Source organism: Lytechinus pictus, chromosome 3 (genome assembly GCF_037042905.1).
Source record: "Lytechinus pictus isolate F3 Inbred chromosome 3, Lp3.0, whole genome shotgun sequence".
In the NCBI taxonomy this organism is placed as follows: Eukaryota; Metazoa; Echinodermata; class Echinoidea; order Temnopleuroida; family Toxopneustidae; genus Lytechinus; species Lytechinus pictus.
This window is the reverse complement of record NC_087247.1, coordinates 69,948,899-69,975,466: the sequence shown is the minus strand read 5'-3', so window position 1 is coordinate 69,975,466 and position 26,568 is coordinate 69,948,899. Positions and strand designations below refer to the sequence as shown.

At 36.4% G+C, this 26,568-nt stretch overlaps 1 protein-coding gene across 1 annotated transcript; it reads left to right on the top strand.

Moving 5' to 3' along the window:
* Window positions 1-5,606: 5,606 nt before the first annotated feature.
* LOC129255368 (uncharacterized) lies at window positions 5,607-14,414 on the top strand. The gene is made up of 3 exons (XM_064096068.1): window positions 5,607-5,705; window positions 9,248-9,452; window positions 13,369-14,414. The coding sequence occupies exons 1-3, from the start codon at window positions 5,607-5,609 to the stop codon at window positions 14,412-14,414; spliced, it is 1,350 nt and encodes a 449-aa protein (XP_063952138.1).
* The last annotated feature ends 12,154 nt before the right edge of the window (window positions 14,415-26,568 follow it).

Genomic DNA, 26,568 nt, shown 5'->3' with positions numbered 1-26,568 from the left:
AAGCTTATTAAATTAGTAAGTAAATCCATCTACTGTATGCCAGGAGATTTTCCATTTTTGCTTTCTTTTAAGACTGAAAAAAGTTCTCTATATGTTATAGGTCCTTCAATAGATTCTTGCTGTTCGTTTGACAAAGTGGGCGCATTTGATTTGTCAAAAATAGCATTCAAGTCAATATTTTCGTCAATAAATTTTTCTGAGTACAACTTTTTATAATAATTTCTTTTGAGTTTATTAAACTAACATTATCACTTTCTCTAATAATGTTACCAATGGTTTTATTCACCCTCTTTCTCTTCTCCCATGTTTAAAAATACTTTGAGGGCTTTTCTCCTTCCTCCATCCAACGTGTTTTTGACCTTATAAGGACACCTTCCATTTTGTTTTTTCGTATACTTATTAGCTCACCCTCTTTAATTTTTAATAGTTCGCTAACCAAATTGTCTCCCCGAGCAATCAAATCTGTCAAAGCAACGATCTCATTTTCGAGATCATGTTCAACTTCACCATCATGTCTATTTTATAATATGCATACGATATCGTGTTTGCCCTGATTTCCATTAAAATCATCTCAAATAGCAGTTGATCATTTATAGTGAAAAACAAATCGTTATGGTGTACATGGGCATAATTCTGACCTGGTGTGGCATTATACTGATCGATTACATTCCAAATGGTATCCTTAACTATATTAACATATTTTTTGTCTTTCAAATTCAAGAGGGAATTATTGAATTTCCAAAAGCCCTTACCCCTCTCTACTTGCTTAAATTCAAATGAGATGTCGACAAGGGAATGGTCCGAACGATAACCTGGTTTTATATCACAACTAAAAAATGTAGAGTTGAGTTCAGAAGAGATCAACAAAAAATCTAGTCGAGACTGCTTTAATGTATCATGCTGTCTCCATGTGTATCGACATCAATCTGGATTGTGAATACGCCATAGTACATACCTCAACAAGGTCTACGGTAACTCATTATACATCTCAAGAACTTTACTACGACTCACAAGCTTTTTTGGGTTATTTACCTTGACATAATTCCTACAATCTAACTTTTCATCTAGAATTTTCGGAAATATTATAGGCCTAGAGAACAAAATAGAAGATGATTATAAGTATAACTATCGAATTCATATTTTTAGTGCAATCCAAAGTCTCAAAGACAAAAAAGAAGGCCTAAAATTAAAAAATATATACACCCGACCCCCATCCTTAACTTTAACATTAACAATAACAATAGTAATACATTAACAACTTACCGGTACTTACGAGGTAGGCCTAGAGAGATGAAAACCACACTCTCTTGAGGTTGCCCAAAGTGTAATCCTTATGCTTCACACACCAATCCACTCAGGAATCAGGCTTTACATGCCAAAGTAGAGTTTTCCACCGCTTTCCTCTGCCCCTTCCTCGTCCAAGCAGCGGCCATCTACTGATCGCGGGCTAGATCGAGGGCTCTTGGAAGTTTCGCGATGCGCTGCGAAACCAATTGCCAAACGAGCACACGGTATACGGATCCGGTCGATCGAGTTTAATAGCTTGAGATTTCTTTCTTTCAATTCGGTGTTTACAAGGATCATCCAAAGTTTGACAGGGGAGAAAGAACTGTTTCAGTTGAGGGACTGGTATCAAACAAAATATTCATCAATATTATTTGAGATGGCGCTATGCTATGAATCCAGGTAGATAACTTAGGGTGTGCTCAGAGGGTTTACTGACAGTCTATAACATCGCTTGGTCTAATCATCAGATGGGCTAACAACATTCGGGCTAAACGCATTAAGTCCAGTTTTCTTTTGGTCTAATGACTACTTGGTCTAATAGCCAATTAGTCTTATGACCACTCGGTCTAATGGCCAATTGGTCTAATGCCCAGTTCGGCTAATCATCACTTGGTCCATTACTCAGTTGGTCTACGGTATGCAGTTGGTCTAATGTGCAGATATTTCCTTTTCGGCTAATTTTCACTTGGTCTAATTTCCACTTCGGCTAATTTCCACTTGGTCTAATTTCCAGATAGTCTAACATTCATTTCGTCTACATGCCACTTGGTCTAATTTGTAAAGTTTGGTGACTTATTTTCAGATTTCTGGTGAAATTTTTAAAGTTTGAAGCCGCGCGCCGGTGTAGCAGATTTTATGCCCGGGCGGTGAAAACGCCCGGAAATGCAAAGACGGACAAAAAAAACAACCTGATGTCGTTCAGGCATTGCCGTCCGCCCGGACGTAATAAACGTTTTGCCCGCTGAAAATGTCCGTGTTTTCCGGAGATTACGCCCGCATATTTTTTTTTTCAGCGACTGGAGTACAGGTCTCACAGGCCTAATTCATAAAAAATAAGGATGAAATTCGGGGGTCGAATGTTTACTACCAGTGGATAGGATATATATCTGGCAATCCATCCATATCTGACCAGAAAAATGACTGCTGGCTAGCGACCGACGGATTTCCATTCTCAGCCGTTCTCTGATTGGTCAGTTAAGACAGTGCGGTGTCTGTGTGTTCCGTGTGTGTATGTGATGCGAAGCGTGCTGTACATGTGTTCACTGGACGTGTGAGCATAGAATAGATACCCAGTCGTTTTATTTATTTTAACGTTACAATAACAACGATCAGGGATGGGTTTATTTTTTTGCTGTGTGTGCATGTGAAGGATAGAAGTTTCTTACAGCTCTTAATCAACTGACTCTCTTTCCAAGCTTAAAATTATGATAATTGCTACATTCCAATTGTGTGATGTGTTTGTTTTAGAAAAGGTATTTTATTTAAAATGGAAACATGCCAGTCAATGGACAGTATTATAAAAAATGGAAACATGCCAGTCAATGGACCATATGTTCTAGTGTTTAATGAAAATGGAAACATGCTGGTCAATTGACCAGTATAATATGAAAATTGAAATATGCCGGTCAGTTGACCATATGTTTCAGTGTATAATGAAAATGGAAACATGCCGGTCAATTGACCGGTATAATATGAAAATGGAAACATGCTGGTCAGTTTACCATATGATTCAGTGTATAATGAAAATGGAAACAAGCCGGTCAATTGACCGGTATAATAAGAAAATGGAAACATGCCGGTCAGTTTACCATATGATTCAGTGTATAATGAAAATGGAAACATGCCGGTCAATTGACCGGTATAATATGAAAATGGAAACATGCCGGTCAGTTTACCATATGATTCAGTGTATAATGAAAATGGAAACATGCCGGTCAATTGACCGGTATAATATGAAAATGGAAACATGCCGGTCAGTTTAACATATGTTTCAGTGTATAATGAAAATGGAAACATGCCGGTCAATTGACCGGTATTACTATGAAAATAGAAACATGCCGGTCAATTGACCGGTATTACTATGAAAATGGAAACATGCCGGTCAATTGACTATATGTTTCAGTGAAACTGGAAACATGCCGGTCAACTTGACCAGTGTATAATTGAGCACCTAACAAGGTGGATATGTGCGCAATATAAATACCCTATATTATTATTATTATTATTATTTTCATATTAGAATACCAATTTGAGAACGTGACGTAGATAAGAACAAAATTAAGATAAGAACGTTTTCAGAATACCGCCCCAGGGCGTTGTGGCGTGCGCCTGTAATCCAAGCTATGCGGGGAAGTTACAAATTGATGCAGAGGTTCGACCCTGGTCACGTCTTTCGGATGCTGGTGACGTTAAAGGTCGGTCCCAGACGTAAATAATCATATCTGATTGATACACGTCTGACAAAACTCAAATACACACACACATACCTCAAACAGCTAAATAGCCCTAATCCTTCCGCCAGTCAAAATATAGTCCAAAATTAATTGGTTCTTCCCAATTTGGGAAAAGGAAGTTCAGTAATTACCAAAAATAGAATCAGTGTTAGATGGACAATCATATGCATACAATTTGTCAATCAGCCATATCAAAATAAAAAAAATAGCAATGGGTTGGCTCGAATGAATATCTCTTGCTTTCCCAATGTTAATAGGCCCGTGTAGCCTACATGCTACGATTTTTTCGGTGACTGGATCGCAATTAGCTACGAATTTTTAGGGTGTCTGAATCACAGGCTATATGACCATGGTGTCCGTGTAGTGCTTGCGAAAAAGCAAGTCAATCATATTTTTTCCCCAGATAATTCGCTACTATATTTGTAAATTACAATCCAATGTTTCTTGTTAGTATATATGCAAGTACCTTGTGTTACTGTTACTTGTTGCGTGTGGACCCACTTATACATTTTTATGTGGCTATAGAATCGTTGAATGGGGGGGGGGGCAAATAGTGCATATAGGTATTAAGGACAAAAGATAGATAACCACTTTTATTATGAAATTACATAGACAATTTGTGCGTGCAGTGTATATTTTAAAGGGGAAGTTCATCCTTTAAGAAAAATTTGTTGTAAATTAAAATAGCTGATTAAATAATACAAAATATTAGTGAAGGTTTGAGGAAAAACCTTTAAGTTATTGGATTTTTAAGTTTGGGATTTTGACGTCATAAACGAGCAGCTGGACCACGTGTTATGTATTAGAAAATGCACCGAAATTTTAATTTTTGATGGTTCGTAATGAGTTATTTTTGTTTTCGTTTGTACTAGGAACGGGTGTAAAATAATTTGGTGGTACAATAAAAACCGGTTTCAATTTTCTGAGAAAAATGACATTTCATTGATTTCTTACCATTCAATTATGTAGGAAAGCTGCTCGCATATGACGTCACAAATCAAATAATAAAAAATCTAATAATTCCTTTTCTTTGATGCATTTTTTCTTAAACCTTTGACAATATTGTTTTAATTATTTTTTTCTGCTATTTTTACATCATTTATTTTGCCAGGGTGAACTTCCCCTATAATGGTGTGTTTACTAGCTATCCCAGATTATTTATGTGACTGCTCAAGTAATTGTTTGTATGTATAGCAAACTATGAAATTGCACCCCCCTTAAAAGAATTACGTCCCGCTCGACCGATTATGAATACTCCATCCCCCTACTCACAAAAGAAAGGAATTCGTGTCTACGCCCGTAAACTGTAGACCCCCCCCCCCCCCTTCAGAATTTTCCGACACAGTACTTAAAATATTGTTTAAATTCACCCTTTTTCAGATCGGAATATCAAATATTTCGCGCTCGCATCATTCATTTTTTTTAAATAAAAAAATGTATTTACAATGCCCAGATATAGTGGCCCGTATTCTGAAGTCGGGTTTAACTTAGCTATGTTGCTAGAAGATCTATGACGAGTTGCCTGAAGCCCCAGCGCATCATCAACGTCACTAGCTAGCTGTGCGACCGGCCCAGACTCGGCGCACCCAGGCCAGAAAAATAACCTCGATTATTACGGTGGTTGTCTATTGATAACTCTGCGCTATGTGTGTTGCTGCCCTCTACGTTCGTTGGTGAAAACAAAACAATGCATTTTCTAGCGCCTGGCGCGCGCTGGCCTGGATTCACAAATATGAAACCGGGACGTCCGAGCACATCTCTTCATAGCTAGCTGGGTTCAATATCGGGTCACAATATTGTGATGATGTGAACACTGTCTTGACTTGGTCCTGATATTTTCATTGGAAGAACGTTAATAGGAGAAAGATGCCTCGAGAAAGTTATTGGTATAGAAATGTGGAATCTACTGATCCAGACAAGAAGGAGGAGTTATCAAAATATATGAAGATGTATCGACTGATAAAGGTGAATCTCAAAATAGGCCTAACGTTATGTTTTAGATTATGATGGGGTCCGTTCCCGTTGCGTTGTCTAACAAGTTACACTGGACTCTTAACTTTTAAAAGTTGCATTCAATAACAAAATAATTGTGAATAATATAATACGATAATACTAACAGACTCTTGGCCTATAGAGTCTATAATAGCATAGGCGGCGGGGGGGGGGGGGACGGGGGGACGTGTCCCCCCCCCTAAATTTTGTGTTGATAACCTTTTTTTTTTTTTTTTTTTTTGCTTATCAAAAAATTTTGGTGGTCCCCCTAAAATTGTTGGCTTCTGCCGCCAATGTATAATAGTAATACCGTAATATTTTGTAAACAACGACAGGCAACGTCAACGAGCACAAACTTTTTGTTAGGGGCCTGTAACATGAGTGTGTAAGCCCCTTGTCTGCGCATACGCGTATCTGCGCGATTGTAAAGTTAGTATGATGGGGTGACACACACAGGAAAACACTTCTAAACTTAATAAAAGAAGACAAGGAACTGCAGTATTTTTCTGAGCATTTCAATGGGGTGACACACAGAGGAAAACACTTCTAAACTTAATAAAAGAAGACAAGGAACTGCAGTATTTTTCGAAGCATTTCAATAATCAAGAACCTCAACAATACTATTTTCGTCCTGTTTCTACCTACCTGACGTCGAATTAACAGATTCCTCCAAAAACGACCTCAACCTACTTGTTTTAAATTTCTTGCATAAGATTCACCTCTCTCGCTCTACTCTACCTTACTCTCACGTCAAAATATTTAATGCTTATGATCACTAGCGTACCTACGGGGGGGGGGCAGGGGGGGCACTCTGCCCCCCCCTGACGGGTCACAACCCATGCAAAAACGTATTTTTGCCCCCCCTGACGGGCTTGAAAAACCTTTTTTGCCCCCCCTGACGAGCTTTAAGACCTCTAATGCCCCTGACGAGCTTGAAGCCCTTTTTTTTTTTTTTTTTTTTTTTTTTCCTGGAACGAAATCCTTTATTTGTGATCGAAGACCTTTTTTTTTTTTTTTTTTTTTTTTTTGCTTGTCAATTTTTTCCTGGAACGAAATGCTTTATTTTTTTTTTTTTTTTTGCTTGTCAATTTTTTGGGCGGACGGTTTTGCCCCCCCTGTGGAAAATCCTAGGTACGCCACTGCTTATCATGCAGTATTAAACTGCGGATCTCCGATACAGCGGAGGAAGGATACAGAAGAAGAAGACCATAATTTGCGCACATTTCAAAAATTATTTGAAGTTGATTTTAATTAAAAATATTCTTACAGTTCACAAAAAATTAATCAAAATCATAAATACCAGACGGAAGGCAAGATCCCAAAGTCAAATTCGCTTGACGGAAATTATAAAGTAGGTCAAGGGTTTCGCTCGTATCGCGATCTCAAAATTCCAAGGCGATCGATTAACGTTAGTGCGCGCTCGGCTGAAAAAGTGTCATAAAACGTATGACCTTAATTTGCGCACGATCGTTTTGCAAAGCTTTAGAAAAGAAATCAAGCAGACAAAGGTAAGATAATTATAGATCAGATGGAGGTTAAAATGCCATAAATTCGGTTGGTTTCACATTTTACTGACTTATTTGGAGAATTCTGCTTGCAAACTGGCGATTTCTTGATGCTTGTCGAGAACTTAAGAAGATCGGATTTTCTCGGAGCGGACACAAAAGGTAACAAAATTCGCCGATGTTTTGTCAATGTTTTCACAATTTGAGACCTTACCTTGAAGAAATTAAATTACCATACTGAGTAATTTTGGGCCACTTTTTCTGTTGGTGATATGAGTTTTTCAAGATATTAATTAGATAAAGAGATATCCGACCTTGCGCAAAATTAGGTAACGCGCGAATTAAGGTCACACCACCATAAAAGAAAATACGAAACGAACCCAAACTTTACACGTGACATGCAATAGTTATACATAGACAGATATTCATTTTAAAAATCCGACTAAAAATGGTGGAAAAAAATGAATGCAGCCTTTCTCATCAAAATCCCCGCCAATCGCGTTCAAAGTGAATTGGTGCGCAGACATGGGGCACCATTTTTTGTTCAATCTAAAATTGACTGCCAGAGGTTTTTCAAAGAACTTTTATATTATTTTCAAATTTCTATGAGGTCTTTGGCACACTTACTCATCAGAATATGAGGATCATTATTAATTTAAAGGTTTTGTGAAATAAAAATAATTCATGTTGAATATTAACTAAAATCGTTAGGTGCGGAGACTTGGGGACCACCATCATACAATCAGTCTTTTAACCATTATTTTGAATAATAAAGGATGGGGGTCTGGTGTCTGGACAAAATTTTGAAGCCTTAATCTCTTTGTCTTTAGATTACACACTAAAATTAAAAAATAAGAATTCAATGGTTGCAGATATCTAATCATATTCCATTTTCTTCTCTATAATACTGCCTAACATTTTGTTGTGAAAATTTTTAGGCAATATAAACAACATACTAGATATTGACGAAACTACGCTTATTAATTTTTCCATAATGGCTGTTTGGACAAAGGGTGGGGTTCCCCTTAACGCGACGCTCGTCAATATCAGTGGCACTCCCCTACTATATGAGAAAACTCTCTGCAAATGTAATCTTCCAAATCTGTGCACCCCCTGTAAGTACTGGCATCCCGTACCCAGTTTGGAAGAAACTAGGATAGTAGCATCTACAACTACAAGCAACATCACATCTATCTTGTAGAATGCTGTGGCAAGCAAATCTACCCTGAATCACTGGATTGGAAGGATTTTGCAAGACAAAAACATATATTATCATAAACAGATTTCAAGTCCAATACTAAGAAAAGCTTTCTATGTAAGACCTCAATGGTCCTGTCAAACTTACCCAACTAAAGCAAGACCATTTACTAATGTAAGACTTCAGCTGTGGAGAATGTTATCCACTTTGTTGCAGAATGCCCTGTGCTAGCTCAGTCGTCATAGAAAGATGCTCATCAGTAATATATTGCAGAAGAAGAGTTATCAAACATTACAGAATACTTCGGTGAATAATGCCCCTTGCAATTTACCCTGTCCGTTCTCCTCTTACCGGACTTATCCCATCCTCATCGAGCAAGATATACCTTGAACCTCCTTCAGATTCTACAATTTCTCGAAAAGGTCTTAATACAATGCATGCAACTAAGCATTTCTGGACTGGATGTCTACATTATGTTTGAATTAAGTACAGCTCTTTATATCCTGTGGATCTCCGACACAACCGAGGAAGGATTCAGAAGAAGAAAAAGAAAAAGAAGAAGAAGAAGACGTGCCTCACTCGCCCTTTCGCTATAAGCCAATGTTAACTTAGACAGCTGGCAGGAGTTTCATTTTTATTCCTCTGTAAATTGGTCTACTGGTGAGTTGCGCCAACGGAGTTCAGCGGAACAACCAATGTAAGAAAGACCGAAGCTTTTGGTCTAATGTTAACTGAGCATGAAACCGGTACGTAATTTCGTTTTAAATCTATACACTTGTCATCAACCATCCCTTTGTCTGTTGTAATCGCAGGCTGATATTCGTCAACTGATTTCAGAATTGGCTGAGAACGCGGCACATCCCGATGAAAGCAAAGCTTGTTACAAAATATTACATCGTATCTTCCACGAGAAGTCACTTACCAGATCTAAGGAAGCAGCAAGGCTTATGCTTGCCCTAGGTGACCAAGATTTACTCCGAGCACTTCGGCGTCGATATTCAAAGAACAGTTGTACAGGTAATGAATCGTAGTTGATTTGAAGCAAGACAAGAAATTCGGCTTATGCCATTCGAAAGACAATTAGAAGTTCGATTCCAGACATAAACTTTGTAAAATGATAATTTCGTTAAAGGAGTGTGATTTATTTTTTTGAAAATCAAGTTTGATGTTCATGGATATTAAGTTTGAGGGTATTGAACTATGGAACTTGCTAATAATTTTGATAGCATTAACATACGAATATTGCACATTGGTAGACAATATATCTGGCATTCTCAGAGCTTTTTGATTAAGGAATAATGGCATGGTATAAATAAGGTATTGCCTATGTTTTTTTCTTGTTTGTGTATTGCCTATTAATTTTGTTTTTGTTTTGAATACACTGGTTCTCATTTGTCAATAACTTCAATTCTTTTACACAAACAAAATTAAATGTTGCGAATTCAATATCATCTCTTTAACAAAATAAAACATACATGTATTTTGACAACTCGTGAAATACATAATGATAAAGCATTTTAGCTTTTTTTTTAATCATATGATGTGTCATATAGTAGCCTTTTTTAAACCAAAATTTATACTTATTACTATAAAAATTGTATGTATTAACTCAGTGTCATCTCCTATCAAGTAAAGACCTTAAACTCCATATGAAATGACCTTCCAAAAGTAATCAAAATAATATGAATACAAATAATAGTCAACAGGGCACTGGAAACGATTTTTTTCGCTTGGGGTGCTAAAGTAGGCCTAAATTCAGGGGCGGATCCACCTTTCGCCAACAAGGGGGGGGGGCGAAAACAATTTCACCCATATTTTTCCCGATCGGCCACTCAAAGATGATTTTTGTTTGTTTCTTCGTAACATTTACTTTTTGGCTTTATTCTTATAAAACTAGTAATCTCAAAGGCCATATTTAAATAGTGCGAGCGCGAAGCGCGAGCTAATTTTTTGAAATTTCATGTATTGTCCTGAAAATCGAACATTCTGGGCAATGTTGTGATCCTGAACAAAATCTGTATATAGCTGATCGAAAAGGGACCTGTTGAGGACTGTTTGTAGTAAGCCATAAAGTGATACATATTCAATAATCAAATAAAATCCTTAATGTGCTGCACTCAACCCAGGTGAGGTAAATGGGTACCGGTAGGAAGTAATTCCTTAAAAAGCTGTGTGCGCTATGAACGCCTAGCTTAGCCGGGTATATAGGAGCGCCTTGAGCACCTAACAAGGTGGATATGTGCGCAATATAAATACCCTATATTATTATTATTATTAAAGCGAGCGCGAAGCGCGAGCTGACAATTTTTGACATTCCAACCTAAAAATTGAAATTCTAAGCATATTTTGTAATCATGGGCAGGATAGGCAATTAGGCATATAACTAAACAACGCGAGCGCGAAGTGTGAGCGGAAAAAATGAGATATAGACTTAAAAACGGGTCACTTTATTCATGTTTTGTAAATCATGAAAAGAATGGATAATTGGGTATCCTAAATCAATAATGTGAACGCGATGCGCGAGCAGAAAAAATTATTCTGAAATAATTTAAGCATTTTTTAAATAAAGAACAAGCTGCGGATCTCAATAAACATGCGTCCGTGTGTTTAAGATTTACCTAGTATCTGGGCATTAAAAACATATTTTTATCATGAAAATCAATAATGTAATCGCGAAGCGCGAGCTGAAAATATCTGATATTCCTATCTGAAAAAGGGTCAATTTAAGCACTAATTTAAGCACTGTGTAGGAAAATCGTGAAGTGGATATTACAGATCGCTCATAATGAATTATGTGAGCACGAAGCGCAAGCTGATATTTTTAATATTTTATTTTGACCTAGGACCTGGACATTCTAACGACATTTTGTCATATGAAAATGATGGCTTTCTTCGTTTCCTCTTCCTAAACGCGAGATATTCCATTCTGAAAAAAGGACAATTTCATTATTAGGAAATAATGAAAATTTTATTTTTGTATTTATTAATCTAAAAGGAAAAGCCTAATGACAGCTCGAAATTTGGTGATATTAATTCCTGAAAACTGGATGTTTTAAGCACTTTTGTAATTATGAATAGGATGCATGGGTTAATATATTCTTAACAAATTAATGAGAGCGCAAATGGCGATGTCATGAAAAGGGGATTTTAAGTAGTTTGTTTTAGAATTGCTTATTATTATGTATATAGGAAATTATTGAGGTATACATTACTCACCAATCAAAATGCGAGCGCGCAGCGCTGGCTGATAGATTTTGACAATCAACTGATCAAACCTGCAAATTAAGGGACATTTTGAGAACTTTATGGAATACACGAAGAGAATAGTTAGTGACAAATGAAATAACGTGAGTGCGCAGCGCGAGCTGAAAATGTTGATACTGAGACAATAAAACGGAAAGTTTACAGAGCACATTTTGAAAATCAATTTATAAATCAAACAAAATAATTAAAGCTCGATGTCGGAGCTGAAATATGTTTGGTATATCGACTTCAAAAGCTGATATTTTAAGCTCCATATCAGCCTAATGCGGAAGAATCTCATGTAGGCCTATCTCATCAAACATGCAATGCATACGCGAAGCGCTAGCGAAAACTTGTGACATGAAAGGTTTTTTAATATTCCAAGTCGTCCCCTTCACCTCATTTTATTTACCCTTCTTTATCCTCTTATTGTCTCCTCTCTTTTCCCTTCTTTTTCTTTTTAAATGCCTTCCCCCTTTTTTTCTCCGCCAAAAGGGAGTCCCTGGCCCCTTGTCCCCCTGGCCTGGATCCGCCTAAGAAAATTTGAGAAGCAAAACAAGGTTTCACTACAAAATGAAGGTCGTTTTCGTGCCAAGAAATTTGATGAGCCAAAAAGGGGTTTCAACACAATTATTTTCTATACATTTCTTTTATGTGACACACCAACCAGAATTCCAAGCGGTGCTGCCTATGGAAAATAATACACGCAGCACCCCCTGGTAAATTCTTGGGGGCGCTTCAGCACCCCCACTTCCCAGGTCCATGCATGATAGTCAATGTACACTATATGCTTGTAAACTAATCATATTGAAACTTGTATACACATATACTCTTCTGTGACTATCGTCTGATCATTCAAAACAGGCACAGAAATAAAGATATTTTATAACACACAAAACAGATAGTTGGGCCTTTACGCATTGAAGCAATGAATAATCCTTTTCGAAAAGGGGGAGTTTACCATGAAAATAAGTTTGTCTTAATATAAGCTGAAATAAATAGAGAAAAAAATATTGGTAAAGGTGTGACGTAAATCCATTAAAAATCTGAAATTTCTTATTTGTGACGTCATAATTATAATAATCATTATGCGAGTAGCTCCCCCATTATCGTGTCATATAAATTCCATATATTTCATTTTTTAATGGAAAATTATGAATAAAAGTTTTTTTCTTTTTAAACGGGGTATGAAGTGATTTTTCTGATGATTACCGTGTCCTCCGGTCAAATAAAAGTGACCTTTAGTGTTTTGAGAAAATAGCATTTTTGAGAATTTATTGCATATACGGGGGAGCTGCTCGTCTATGAAAAAAAATCATAACTCTGTATTGCTTTCCCGGATTTTCATGAAAACCTCCACCAACATTTTTCTGGATTGTTTTCATCTATTAAAAGCAACTTATTTTTTAGGTGAACTTCCCCTTTGAAGAGGGTGCTTCATGTCCTGATCGATCATGCCCTTTACCTCTTGTGACTTTAGGAGGCGACGTCGTGGTCTTTTGGGAGAGATGGAGTGTAGGCCTGCCTCTTTATTAACAAACATTAGAAAAAATATTTATTACGAACTGAATGCCGCTGTGTATCCGCTGTATAAGTTGTTGCGTAGAATGCACTATGCATGTCGTCACCTATTTTGTCAAATTAAGTATTATAATAACTTCATATACATGCACATGTCATTCTTGTTCAGGTTCTTATGATGTTCGTGGAATATCTACGAAATCGGAATCAAAGCAGATAAACGGGACACCTGTTAGTCACATTGAGAAATCTGGTGATGTCATTCATATGGTATTTTCAGAGTCGGGGATGAATCAAGCCACGTCTCTTGATGGCTTCCAAGAAAAGTCGTTCATGGGAAGAACAAAAATGGCAAACAGTGGACATGGGGAGTCGATGGTTCAAAAGAAATCTCACAAGATTTCTTTTCAGAGAGGACAAACATCGAGGTTAAGGAATACTATGTTACTCCTAGAAAACCCTGTTTCGGAAGACAAGAAAACGAATCAATATTCTCCAGAGGAAGTTATGATAGACAAAGATTTGGAAGATGTTTCGGCAGTGTCCAATGTTCTTGCTAGAACACACTCTGCATCTAACATAACTAAGAATGCAGACAGCACAAAACATTTCGGTTATCTGTCTAATTTAAGTACTTCTACAGTATCAGAAGGCTCTTTAGATTCTGATACGCTCGGATGGAGTAATGAGAATTTTGTGAGGCCCTCATCCCGGCCTGCGCCAGTATTATCAGACAATAGTCGTCGTCACATAAAACGAGTTTTACAATTGACAGGTTTACACCATCGTCCCAGAGCTGTTCATTTACCTGATGGCAGAATTAGGATACCTGCTTCACTTCCTGTCATTCCTTCAACTACCTTCAATCGCATGAACAGCTTGAATTATGTATCGAAAATCTCTGACAAAATTCAGAAAAGGAAGGATATTAGAAAGATTTCAATGGTGGACGCAATGGAAGCACCTGAGTATGAACTACCCAAGAACATCTTTGAAGACCTTCATGTTGTCAAGCAGCATCGTCGTAGTTTCTTTGCCGATGGTAACTCATTAGTAGAGGTACGACCAAGAACAATGCCAACGGCACCGACACTGATTGCAACCCATACTGCAGAAGGAAAATTCAACGTTCCTATCGACATAGAGAGCAATCGTCGCGCTATTCTCGCAATAAATACGATTTATAGTGCTCTTCATCCTCATCAAAATTATTGACGTTGGCATAACTGGGAAATATACGTATGGAGTTAATCATGGAAAACGGACTTGCATTATCAATCATGTTTAGATAATTATTCAGGATTGTTGGGTAGTATAAGATACAACGATTACTGATTGTGTTATCATTTCTTAATCTTATAAATGATGCTGAAAGATAAAGGCAAAAGATAAAGCTAACTTATTGAATCTTTGAAGAGTTTGACTAATTCTCTTTCAGTATCTGATTGATACACGTTTGACAGTACTCTGTTAAGCCTGTCTCACACTATGCGATTCGTTGCGATCCGAATTTCAAATTAATTGTGAAAACATTTGATATTGATATTCCAACTAATAAAATATTACGGATCAGAGTTCAGAATAGTGGTAGGACTACTGAAATCGAAATTCAGTCCAGTTAGAGCCTCCCTGAATGAATAAAAACAAATTCAATTCCAAATCGTAATGACGTCATCATCGGCTGCGACTTGAATCCGATTTGGACTTTACTCCGACCACATAGGGCTTGCCGCAAAGTGAAAATATATATGATTTTAGTTTTCCTAACAACATGTCAAACTTCAAATAAAATAATTTTACTTCTTGGAACTTTCATATTTAATGAAAAATGCGATTTCTTGAAAAATCGCGTCGCACCGGATCGCATAGTGTGAGACGGGCTTTATACACATATCACCCTCACACACACTTTTTCAATGGGGTACAACGTTCGCAATATCTTGAATTGTGCTTGCCCAACATAAGATATATGCCTCGTAGCACATTAAAAGACGAAATGCCAAACTCGTTTGAATAAAGGGCTCTGATACCATCCGTCGTCAGGGGCAAACCGACGTGAACCGCTATCTAATTACCGGCGACGTATGATCGCTTTTTTAGCTCTACCATGTCTATGGTCATTACGGTGTCGATCCCGGGGGAGGGGGGGGGGGGTCACTGATCTCTCCACTAATAGGGGAGAGATTGTTAACGCATCCATTGCATGAAGAACGCGCTTGATGTATTCTTTATAAAAAAAAATGTTATGATGTAGATGGATCAGGGGAGCGTTTCATGAAAGGACTTGTCGGACGTTTTATCCGACAAGTCCCACTTTATCCGACAGTTACCATAGTAACAGTACCTCTCAGCCAATCAACATCAGAGAAAGATGTCAGATCTGACAACTTGTCGGATGAAAATGTTGATGAAACACTCCCCAGATCGAGCTGTAGCAAGAATTTCAGGTTGGAGCCGTTGGTATTCTGGAACACTCATAACTTTTGTCATAAATTTTGTCATTTCTCTTCTTAATTGTTACAAATCGGTATTTTGAACTTTGTCTTTTCCCTGTCATAATCTCTCTTAGTTCCCGCCCATCTTTTCGGAAGCAAACCAATCAAAATCATCGTTAGTTCCCAGTGGGAACACTTCTAGCCAATAGGAAGGCCCGGTCGCAGGTAGGGCGTATTCCCCATACATACCGTGTTTACACTTAATCGGCTTTTGCATCGGCTTTTTCATAGCGTGTAAACGCGATTAACTTGCATCGGCTCGCGGTTCAGAACCGGCAATTTGCACCACCAAAGTAGTAGGTTCAGAACCGCGAGCCGATGCAGAATCGGCTTTTTTACTACGTGTAAACAGAAAGCCGATTCTGCATCGGCAATTGGTGCGCATTTCATTTACTTTTCCATTGTGACGTAATTGTAAGTGCACGGATCCAGCGTTGTCTTTATTATGACGTATATTGTTGTTGTGCGTATCATTTCAGGTTTTTGCATCGGCTCGCGGTTCTGAACCGCGAGCTGTAACAGCGTGTAAACGCAGTGCAAGATAAACCAAAAGCCGATTCTGCATCGGCTTTTGGTTCTGAACAACGAACGTAGAGGTCAGCAACACACAAGCGTGTTGCTCTAAGGAAGGTCAACTCCGCTCGAATTTTGTGACCACTCTAAAAAATAAGGTGGGTTTTGGGGAACTTTGTAGAGTTGATTTTTTTTCATTTGTTAATTTTAAATATTTTTTAATGAAAAACTTTTAGATCGGTTATTCTGCGTAATAATATTAAAAACATTATTATTATTTTTGAAGAAAAAATTTTACCTTAAATAATCATGATTTTGACATTTTTCCTCATTTTGGAATATTAAGTCTATGACGAGGATACCTCTAGTCTGTTATTTTCTTCTGCTGAATTTCGCTGCACCACTAATAAATGCATAGACAACCACCATAATAATCGAGGTCATTTTTCTGGCCTGGGTGCGCCGAGTCTGGGCCGGTCGTGTAGCTAGCTAGTGACGATGATGATGCGCTGGGGCTTCAGGCGACTCGTCATAGATCTCCTAGCAACTTAGACAATGACGTCTAATTTGCCTGGCCTGATTTGAAGTGTAATGGCTTCAGGGCTGATGTTTATAAACGATTATTGTTCACGGTTAGATTTCAAATTTTAAATGTCATTTGACTTTTAAGTCTATAAATCTGAAATAAAGGCGCTGTATCCCCGAAATCCGGGTCTAAATTTCAACTCCGAGTCCGAGACCATGGCATGGACGGCGAAAAAAAACAACCCATGCATCGAATGCATTGCATTGGCTGCGCGCTGCGCTGCAGCTGCACTGCGATGATGGGTTCAGCGAAGAGCCCAGAGAAAATAAGGTGGTCATATTCAATCCCGAAATGCTTTGCGAGTGGTCACAAAATCGTCTCGACGCAAATCACCTAATACAGCCGTCTGGTGAAATCGCTGATAACAACAATCACTGATTTGGTAATGATTTTAGTTTCTAAAACTTATATTTGTAAAGTTTTAAATATCAACGTATGTTTTTAAATGTATGTGTATTCTCCAACATAATTTTTTAATGTTATCTTTGATATCGTTGTAGTCATATTCTTTCATATTGTTTTCGTGATCGCTACTTGTATTTAATCGGCGTTTGATTTCGTTGGCATGAATAATAAAATGTGCGCGCAGCTCAGCTGCATGCGCGTATTGAGTTGACCTTTCTTAGAGCAACACGCTTGTGTGATGCTGCCCTCTACGTTCGTTGGTTCTGAACCAAAAGCCGATCAAGTGTAAACGGGCCGCGCGTTTCCGTTTTACACCCTGGCGAAGGCATTTTCCGGAAAAATAGCCACAAAGCGACTAGTGAAGAGTCTATTTCTACGTTTGTTTACATAATCAGCTGGGCGCGCGATCCAAAAGTCCGCACCGAAGATATCCGCAGAACATACGTGCAAATGCAGCTGAGCAGACCAAAAGCTTCAGTCTCTGTATTTTGGTTGTTCCGCTGAACTATATACGTTGGCTTCATGATTTTTTTTACTTTATCGCTCATGATCGTTTATATGAATGAAAACGAATAATAGCTAAAATATTGAAAAATAAAACACATAATTACTTTTTTTCATATTACATCTATCCTTATATCTATCATATCTGTCTATCCACTATCTATGTTATAAATCAGTCTATGGTAGGCCTACTACATGATATATCTATCTGTTAATTTGTCTATCTACTCTGTCTCTCTCATTCTCTATCTACCTATCTATCTATCCATCTGTCTTGTTTTCTCTCTTTCTCTTTTTCCGTCCATATATATCTATCTATAACATCTCTCTCTCTCCCTCTCTCTATCTATCTATCCATCTGTCTGTCTTTCTCTATTTCTCTATATCTATCTATCTTCTATCTATCTATTTATCTATCTATCTATGTAACTACAGTATCTATATATCTGTTAATTTGTCTATCTTCTCTGTCTCTCTCATTCTTTATCTATCTATCTATCTATCTATCTATTTATCTATCTATCTATATATATATCTAACATCTATCTATCTTTCAAATTCTCTATCTCCCTCTCCATCTATCTATATATCCATACGGTCTGTCTTTTTTTTCTCTCTCTCTATTTCTCTTTTTCCGTCCATATATATATATATCTATCTATCTATCTATAACATCTCTCCACCTCTCAAGTTCTCTCCCCCATCTATCTATCTATCTATCTATCTTTTATCTATTTATCTATCTATGTAACTACAGTATCTATCTATCTGTTAATTTATCTATCTTCTCTGTCTCTCTCATTCTTTATCTATCTATCTAACATCTATCTATCTCTCAGATTCTCTATCTCTCTCTCTCTCTCTCTCTTTCTCTCTCTATCTATCCATCTGTCTGTCTTTTTTTTTCTCTCTATTTTTCTTTATCCGTTTCTATCTATCTATCTATCTATCTATCTATCTATCTATAACATCTCTCCATCTCTCAAGTTCTCTCCCCCATCTATCTATCTATCTATCTATCTATCTATCTATCTATCTATCTATCTATCTATCTATCTATCTATCTATCCATCTCTCTGTCTTTCTCTCTCTCTCTCTACTTCTATCTATCTATTTATCTATCTATCTATATATCTATCTATCTATGTCTCTATCTATTTATCAGTCTTCTATATCTATCTTTCGGCATCTAAGTGTATCAATTAATCCATCAAACTTCAATTTTCTTTCTATTATATGTATCTGTTTATTTCTATTTTGTCTGTCATTCTATTCATTTAGTTAATAATTTATATTTAGAAAAAAAAAAGCATGTTCGGATTTCACTCATATGACTGCTCTCTGTACATGAAGTGCCGAGGAACTCTATGCTCTGATCAGTAACTGTGCAGATTGCATGCGGTGGTGTGGGACTCGCCCAAAGACCTGGGGCGGTATTCTGAAAACGTTCTTATCTTAATTTTGTTCTTATCTACGTCACGTTCTCAAATTGGTATTCTGAAAACGTTCTTATCTTTTTCTTATCTTTTGTTCTTATCTTTTTCTTATCTTGCTTTCCATCGATGCTGAGCGCGTAAATTTATAATTCGCGCATATGATACAAAAGCGCGCTAAAAGATAAGAACAAAATAAAGATAAGTGGTATTCTGAAAACGTTCTTATCTTTTTTCTTTCTTATCTCTTTACGATATTTATGATAATATTTAAGATAGCTAGAGGGTTATCACATCTTACGCTGTCCGCCTTCTTTCTTGCTAAAAATCGATGGCCACTGGTAGTAACAAGTATTCCTCCCAACCTTTCTTTCATTCACCCTTTATTTTGCCTGTCTCTTTTTTCTATCCCTTTTTTCTTTCTTTCTTTTTTTCTATATTTCTTTATTTCTTTCTTTCGTCCTTCCTTTCGTTCTGTCTTTCTTTATTTCATTTAGGCCTATTTCTTTTCGCTTTTTCTTCCTTTCTATCTGTTTGTCTTTTTTCATTTCTTTCATTCTTCATTTTGTTTTATTCTTTTGAATCTTTTAACTTCTTCCTAATTTTTTTTTTGCGTTATTTTATTTATTCTTTCTTTTTCTTTTTTTTAAATTGAATTTATTTCCGTTAAAAACAAATAACAATACATATAAAATTATACATGTGAATTGATAAATGAAAAACGGGAGGATGGCCCTGCTCAGCAACATCAATCATGGTGCTGCTGGTCTACCGAGGGGTCCTTCCTTTTTTATTTTCCCTTTCCGATTTTTTTCCTTTTTTTCTTTACTAAGTTTTTTTTCTTTCACCTTTTCTCTCTTTCTTTCTGTTTTTTTTTTCCTTTCTTCCTTCACTTTATTTATTTTTGTAATCTTTTTATTTCTTCATTATTTGGGGTAAATTATACTTCACTTTTTTCTTTATTCTTTCCATTAATCTTTCTTCGTTTTTTCATTCATTCTTCATTTTTCCTGCCTTTTTATTTTCCCTTTCTTTTTCTTTCCTTCTTTGAATTTACCTTTCTTTTTATCTGTATTTAGTTTTCAATTTTGCTTTACTTTTCCTTTCATCTTTTATCTTCCCTCTCTTATCTCTTTCTTTCTCTCTCTCCCTCTCTTTCTTTATTTCTTTGTTTCATTTTCCCCTTTTCTCTCTTCCTTCACTTTTTACATATTTTTATTCCTTCCTTTTTTTACTTTCTTTCATTCGTTTTTTCTAACTTTTTTTGGTTCTTTATTCCTTCATTTTATCCCTTTTAATCTGTTTATTTTGTACTTTTTCGTTTTTTCCCCTTTAAGTTTTTTTTCCTATTCCTTCTTTATTTTTCCTTCAATTTTATATTCCTCTTTTTATCATTGATTACCATTCTATGTATTCCTCCTTTTTTTTTCTTGTATTCTTTCCTTTTTATTTCTTTTCATTTTTAAAATTTTCTTTATAAAGTTCCTTTTGCTTGCTTTCTTTCGTTTACCTTGTCTTTCTTTCATTGTTTTCTGCATTGATCCTTTTATTTTTTTAAATTTCTGCTTCATTCTGACCCTTTTCTGTCTTCTTACTTACCTACTTACTTTACTTCTCTCTTCCTGTTTTATTCTTATTCGTAACTGCTTTCTTTACCTTTTTTCTTTACTTTCTTTCTTTCTTTATTTTGTGCACGTGTCTCGAAATAATAATCAGTCATTGCGTATAAAATGCCTATTTCGCGCAGTGCGCAAGAAACAGTGCACGCGCAGCGCCCATGATATTCTCTTCACATAAGGAACGCTTTTATTGGTTAAACTGCCAATATAAAGCGCATTTTGATTGGTAATATCTTAAAAATGGGCGTGTTGAAGATAAGAAGGAGGCAGTCCTTACAGAGATAAGAACGCGTTAAGAAGATTTTCAGAATACCGATTTGCAATGATTTTAGCGTCTTCTTATCTCATTGAGATAAGAACAAAGATAAGAACAAAGATAAGAACGTTTTCAGAATACCACCCCTGGGGTGGTATTCTGAAAACGTTCTTATCTTTGTTCTTATCTTTTATCTTATCTCACTGAGATAAGAAGGCGCTAAAATCATTGCAAATCGGTATTCTGAAAATCTTCTTAACGCGTTCTTATCTCTGTAAGGACTGCCTCCTTCTTATCTTCAACACGCCCATTTTAAGGATATTACCAATCAAAATGCGCTTTATATTGGCAGTTTAACCAATAGAAGCGTTCCTTTTGTGAAGAGAATATCATGGGCGCTGCGCGTACACTGTTTCTGGCGCATTGCGCGAAATAGGCATTTTGTACGCAATGACTGATTTTATTATTTCGAGACGTCCACGTGCACAAAATAAAGAAAGAAAAGTAAATAAAGCAGGTACGAATAAAGAATAAAATATGAAGAAAGAAAGTAAGTAGGTATTGAAGTAAGAAGACAGAAAAGGGTCAGAATGAAGCAGAAAAAAAGATGAAAGGAACAAAGCAGAAAAATGAGAAAAAAAGCAAGCGAAATAACTTAAAAAGAAAAAAGAATGAATAAAAGAACGAAAAAGAAGAAAGAACAATTATCAATGATAAAGTGAAGGAAAAAAATAAAGAAAAAATAAAGAAAAGAAAGAATCTAAAAGGAACAGAAAAAGAAAGAGGTCAGACTGAAAATAAAAAAAAAGTAACAAGGAACCGAAAAGGAAAAAAGTTTGAAAAAAACAAATGAAAGAAAGTTAGAAAGAAAAAAAAAGAAAGAGAGAAAAAAGGGAATAAAAATGTAAAAAGTGAAGAAAAAAAAAGGAAAATGAAACAAAGGAATAAAGATGAGAGAGAAAAAAATGAAAGGAAAATTAACGCAAACATGAAGACTACAAAAACATAAAGGAAAGAAAGCTAAATTCAAAGAAAGAAAGAAAGAAAGAAAGAACAAAAAACGAAAAGGGGAAATAAAAAGTTAGGAAAAGAAAACCAAAAAAAAAACATCAATGGAAAGAATAAAGAAAAAATTAATAAAAGAAAGACAGAGAGAAGAAAGAAAGTAAAGACAAATAGTAAATGAAGAACGAACAAAAAAATGAGCGAAATAAAGAAAAAAAAGACACAAAAGTGTCAGAAAGCGGAAATAAAAAAAAAATAAGAAAGAAAAATTAAGAATTAAGGGAAGGAAGACAAAGGAAAAGGGAGAAAAAGAAAATCAATGATAAAAAAAAGGAAAGGCATATATAAAACGAAAGCCTTATTAAACAAAAAATAAGGAAGAAAAATAAAAAGATTACAAATAAATGAAGGAAGAAAGAAAGAAAAATGAAAAAGAAAGAAAAGGAAAGGAAAGGAAGAGAAAAGGGGGAAAGCAGTAATAAAGACTCAGTAAAGTAAAAAAGAAAGAGATAAAACGAAAAGGGAAAATAAAAAGGAAGAAAGATGAAGTATAAATGAAACAAAGCAAAAAAAAAATTCAAACAGAATAAAACAAAAGATATAATTGAAGAATGAAAGAAAAGAAGAAAGACGGACAGATAGAAAGGAAGAAAAAGAGAAAATAAATAAAAGAAAAGAAAGAAAGAAAGAAGGGATAGAAAAGAAGAGACGGGCAAAATAAAGGGTGAATTAAAGAAAGGGTGGGAGGAATACTTGTGGGTACTTGTTACTACTAGTGGCCATCGATTTTGAGCAAGAAAAAACGCGGACATCGTGAGATGTGATAACCCTCTAGCTATCTTAAATATTATCTTAAATATCGTGAAAGATAAGAAAGAAAAAAGATAAGAACGTTTTCAGAATACCACTTATCTTTATTTTGTTCTTATCTTTTAGCGCGCTTTTGTATCATATGCGCGAATTATAAATTTACGCGCTCAGCATCGATGGAAAGCAAGATAAGAAAAAGATAAGAACAAAAGATAAGAAATAGATAAGAACGTTTTCAGAATACCAATTTGAGAACGTGACGTAGATAAGAACAAAATTAAGATAAGAACGTTTTCAGAATACCGCCCCTGGACTCGCCTGTGTCGCACGCTGCAACCAGCGACGTGTGTAGACTCTTCACTAGTCGCTTTGTGGCTATTTTTGCGGAAAATGCCTTCGCCAGGGTGTAAAACGGAAACGCGCAAACGGGCCTTAACAGTTGCTGGCATCGCGCAACTACGCGTATATTGATGCGCTTAATTACAAAGAGAGACAGGGAGCTGTAAAGGATTTTAGGAGAAAAATAGAAAAAGGAAATCAGACAGAAAACGGAGGAATTATAATGTGTAGGGCCTAACTGATATTGTAGCATAAACAAATATTTTTGAAAATGTTCATGGATGATAAGTGTAACTAATACCACAACCTAATCTAATTAATATTATTATATGCTTGACATTTAGACGGCAGGTTATCGGGATATTTGGTACTAAAACTTATGACAAAATTTATTACCGCTATCCCCCTGTCATAAATTTTGTCATATCTTTTGCTCCTGAATTGGGATTACGCGCATTTGGTGCGTGCTAAAGATAAGAGACTGACCAACGAACGTAGAGGGCAGCAACACACAAGCGTGTTGCTCTAAGGAAGGTCAACTCAATACGCGCATGCAGCTGAGGTATGCGCATATTTTATCATTTATGCCAACGAACGTAGAGGGCAGCAACACACAAGCGTGTTGCTCTAAGGAAGGTCAACTCAATACGCGCATGCAGCTGAGCTGCGCGCACATTTAATTATTCATGCCAACGAAATCAAACGCCGATCAAATACAAGTAGCGATCACGAAAACAATATGAAAGAATATGACTACAACGATATCATAGATAACATTAAAAAATTATGTTGGAGAATATACATACAATTAAAAACATACGTTGATATTTAAAACTTTACAAATATAAGTTTTAGAAACTAAAATCATTACCAAATCGGTGATTGTTGATATCAGCGATTTCACCAGACGGCTGTATTAGGTGATTTGCGTCGAGACGATTTTGTGACCACTCGCAAAGCATTTCGGGATTGAATATGACCACCTTATTTTCTCTGAGCTCTTCGCTGAACCCATCATCACAGTGCAGCTGCAGCGCAGCGCGCAGCCAATGCAATGCATCCGATGCATGGGTTGTTTTTTTTTCGCCGTCCATGCCATGGTCTCGGACTCGGAGTTGAAATTTAGACCCGGATTTCGGGGATACAGCGCCTTTATTTCAGATTTATAGACTTAAAAGTCAAATGACATTTAAAATTTGAAATCTAACCTTGAACAATCATCGTTGATAAACATCAGCCCTGAAGCCATTACACTTCAAATCAGGCCAGGCAAATTAGACGTCATTGGTCTAAGTTGCTAGAAGATCTATGACGAGTCGCCTGAAGCCCCAGCGCATCATCAGCGACACTAGCTAGCTACGCGACCGGCCCAGACTCGGCGCACCCAGGCCAGAAAAATGACCTCGATTATTACGGTGGTGTCTATGCATTTATCAGTGGTGCAGCGAAATCTAGCAGAAGAAAATAACAGACCAGAGGTATCCTCGTCATAGACTTAATATTCCAAAATGAGGAAAAATGTCAAAATCATGATTATTTAAGGTAAAATTTTTTCTTCAAAAATAATAATAATGTTTTTAATATTATTACCCAGAATAACCGATCTTAAAGTTTTTCATTAAAAAATATTTAAAATTAACAAATGAAAAAAAATCAATTCTACAAAGTTCCCCAAAACCCACCTTATTTTTTAGAGTGGTCACAAAATTCGAGCGGAGTTGACCTTCCTTACAGCAACACGCTTGTGTGTTGCTGCCCTCTACGTTCGTTGATTTATGCCAACGAAATCATACGCCGATCCAATACAACAACACATTAGTAGCGATCACGAAAACAATATGAAAGAATATGACTACAACGATATCAAAGATAACATTAAAAAACATACGTTGATATTTAAAACTTTACAAATATTAGTTTTAGAAACTAAATCATTACCAAATCGGTGATTGTTGTTTTCAGCGATTTCACCAGACGGCTGTATTAGGTGATTTGCGCCGAGACGATTTAGTGACCACTCGCAAAGCATTTCGGGATTGAATATAACCACCTTATTTTCTCTGAGCTCTTCGCTGAACCCATCATCACAGTGCAGCTGCAGCGCAGCGCGCAGCCAATGCAATGCATCCGATGCGTGGGTTGTTTTTTTTTCGCCGTCCATGCCATGGTCTCGGACTCGGAGTTGAAATTTAGACCCGGATTTCGGGGATACAGCACCTTTATTTTAGATTTATAGACTTAAAAGTCAAATGACATTTAAAATTTGAAATCTAACCTTGAACAATCATCGTTGATAAACATCAGCCCTGAAGCCATTACACTTCAAATCAGGCCAGGCAAATTAGACGTCATTGTCTAAGTTGCTAGATCTATGACGAGTCGCCTGAAGCCCCAGCGCATCATCAGCGTCACTAGCTAGCTACACGACCGGCCCAGACTCGGCGCACCCAGGCCAGAAAAATGACCTCGATTTTTACGGTGGTTGTCTGTGCATTTATCAGTGGTGCAGCGAAATTTAGCAGAAGAAAATAACAGACTAGAGGTATCCTCGTCATAGACTTAATATTCCAAAATGAGGAAAAATTTCAAAATCATGATTATTAAAGGTGAAATATTTTCTTCAAAAATAATAGTAATATTTTTAATATTATTACCCAGAATAACCGATCTAAAAGTTTATCATTAAAAAACATTTAAAATTAACAAATGAAAAAAAATCAACTCTACAAAGTTCCCCAAAACCCACCTTATTTTTTTAGAGTGGTCACAAAATTCGAGCGGAGTTGACCTTCCTTAGAGCAACACGCTTGTGTGTTGCTGCCCTCTACGTTCGTTGAGACTGACAAAACTTATGACATCCACCAGAATACCGGTTTTGTCATATCTCTGAGGAAAGATAAAATATGGAGAAAAGACAATGTTCAGAATACTGCCCCAGATGATGAATGCAATCTCTGATGGCGAATCTACATAGACTATATAATATAACAGATATTGCCTGGTCTATCGTTTTAAAGGTCGAGTCCACCCCAGGAAAATGCTGACTTGAATAAATAGAGAAAAATCAAACTAGCATAGTGCTGAAAATTTCATCAAAATCGGATGTATAATAAGAAAGTTATGACATTGTAAAGTTAAGCTTATTTTTCACAAAACAGTGATATGCACAACTAGGTGAGTCAGTCGATGATGTCCATCACTCACTATTTCTTTAGTTTTTTATTGTTTGAATTATACAATATTTCATTTTTTTTTTACAGATTTGACAATTAGGACCAACTTGACTGAACTATATAGTATTAAACAATGCTAATTCCACATGTTCAGGGAGGAATTAATCATTGTATCACTGGACAATGAGGAGAAAATGAGAATATTTCATATTTCATATAATAAAATACAAA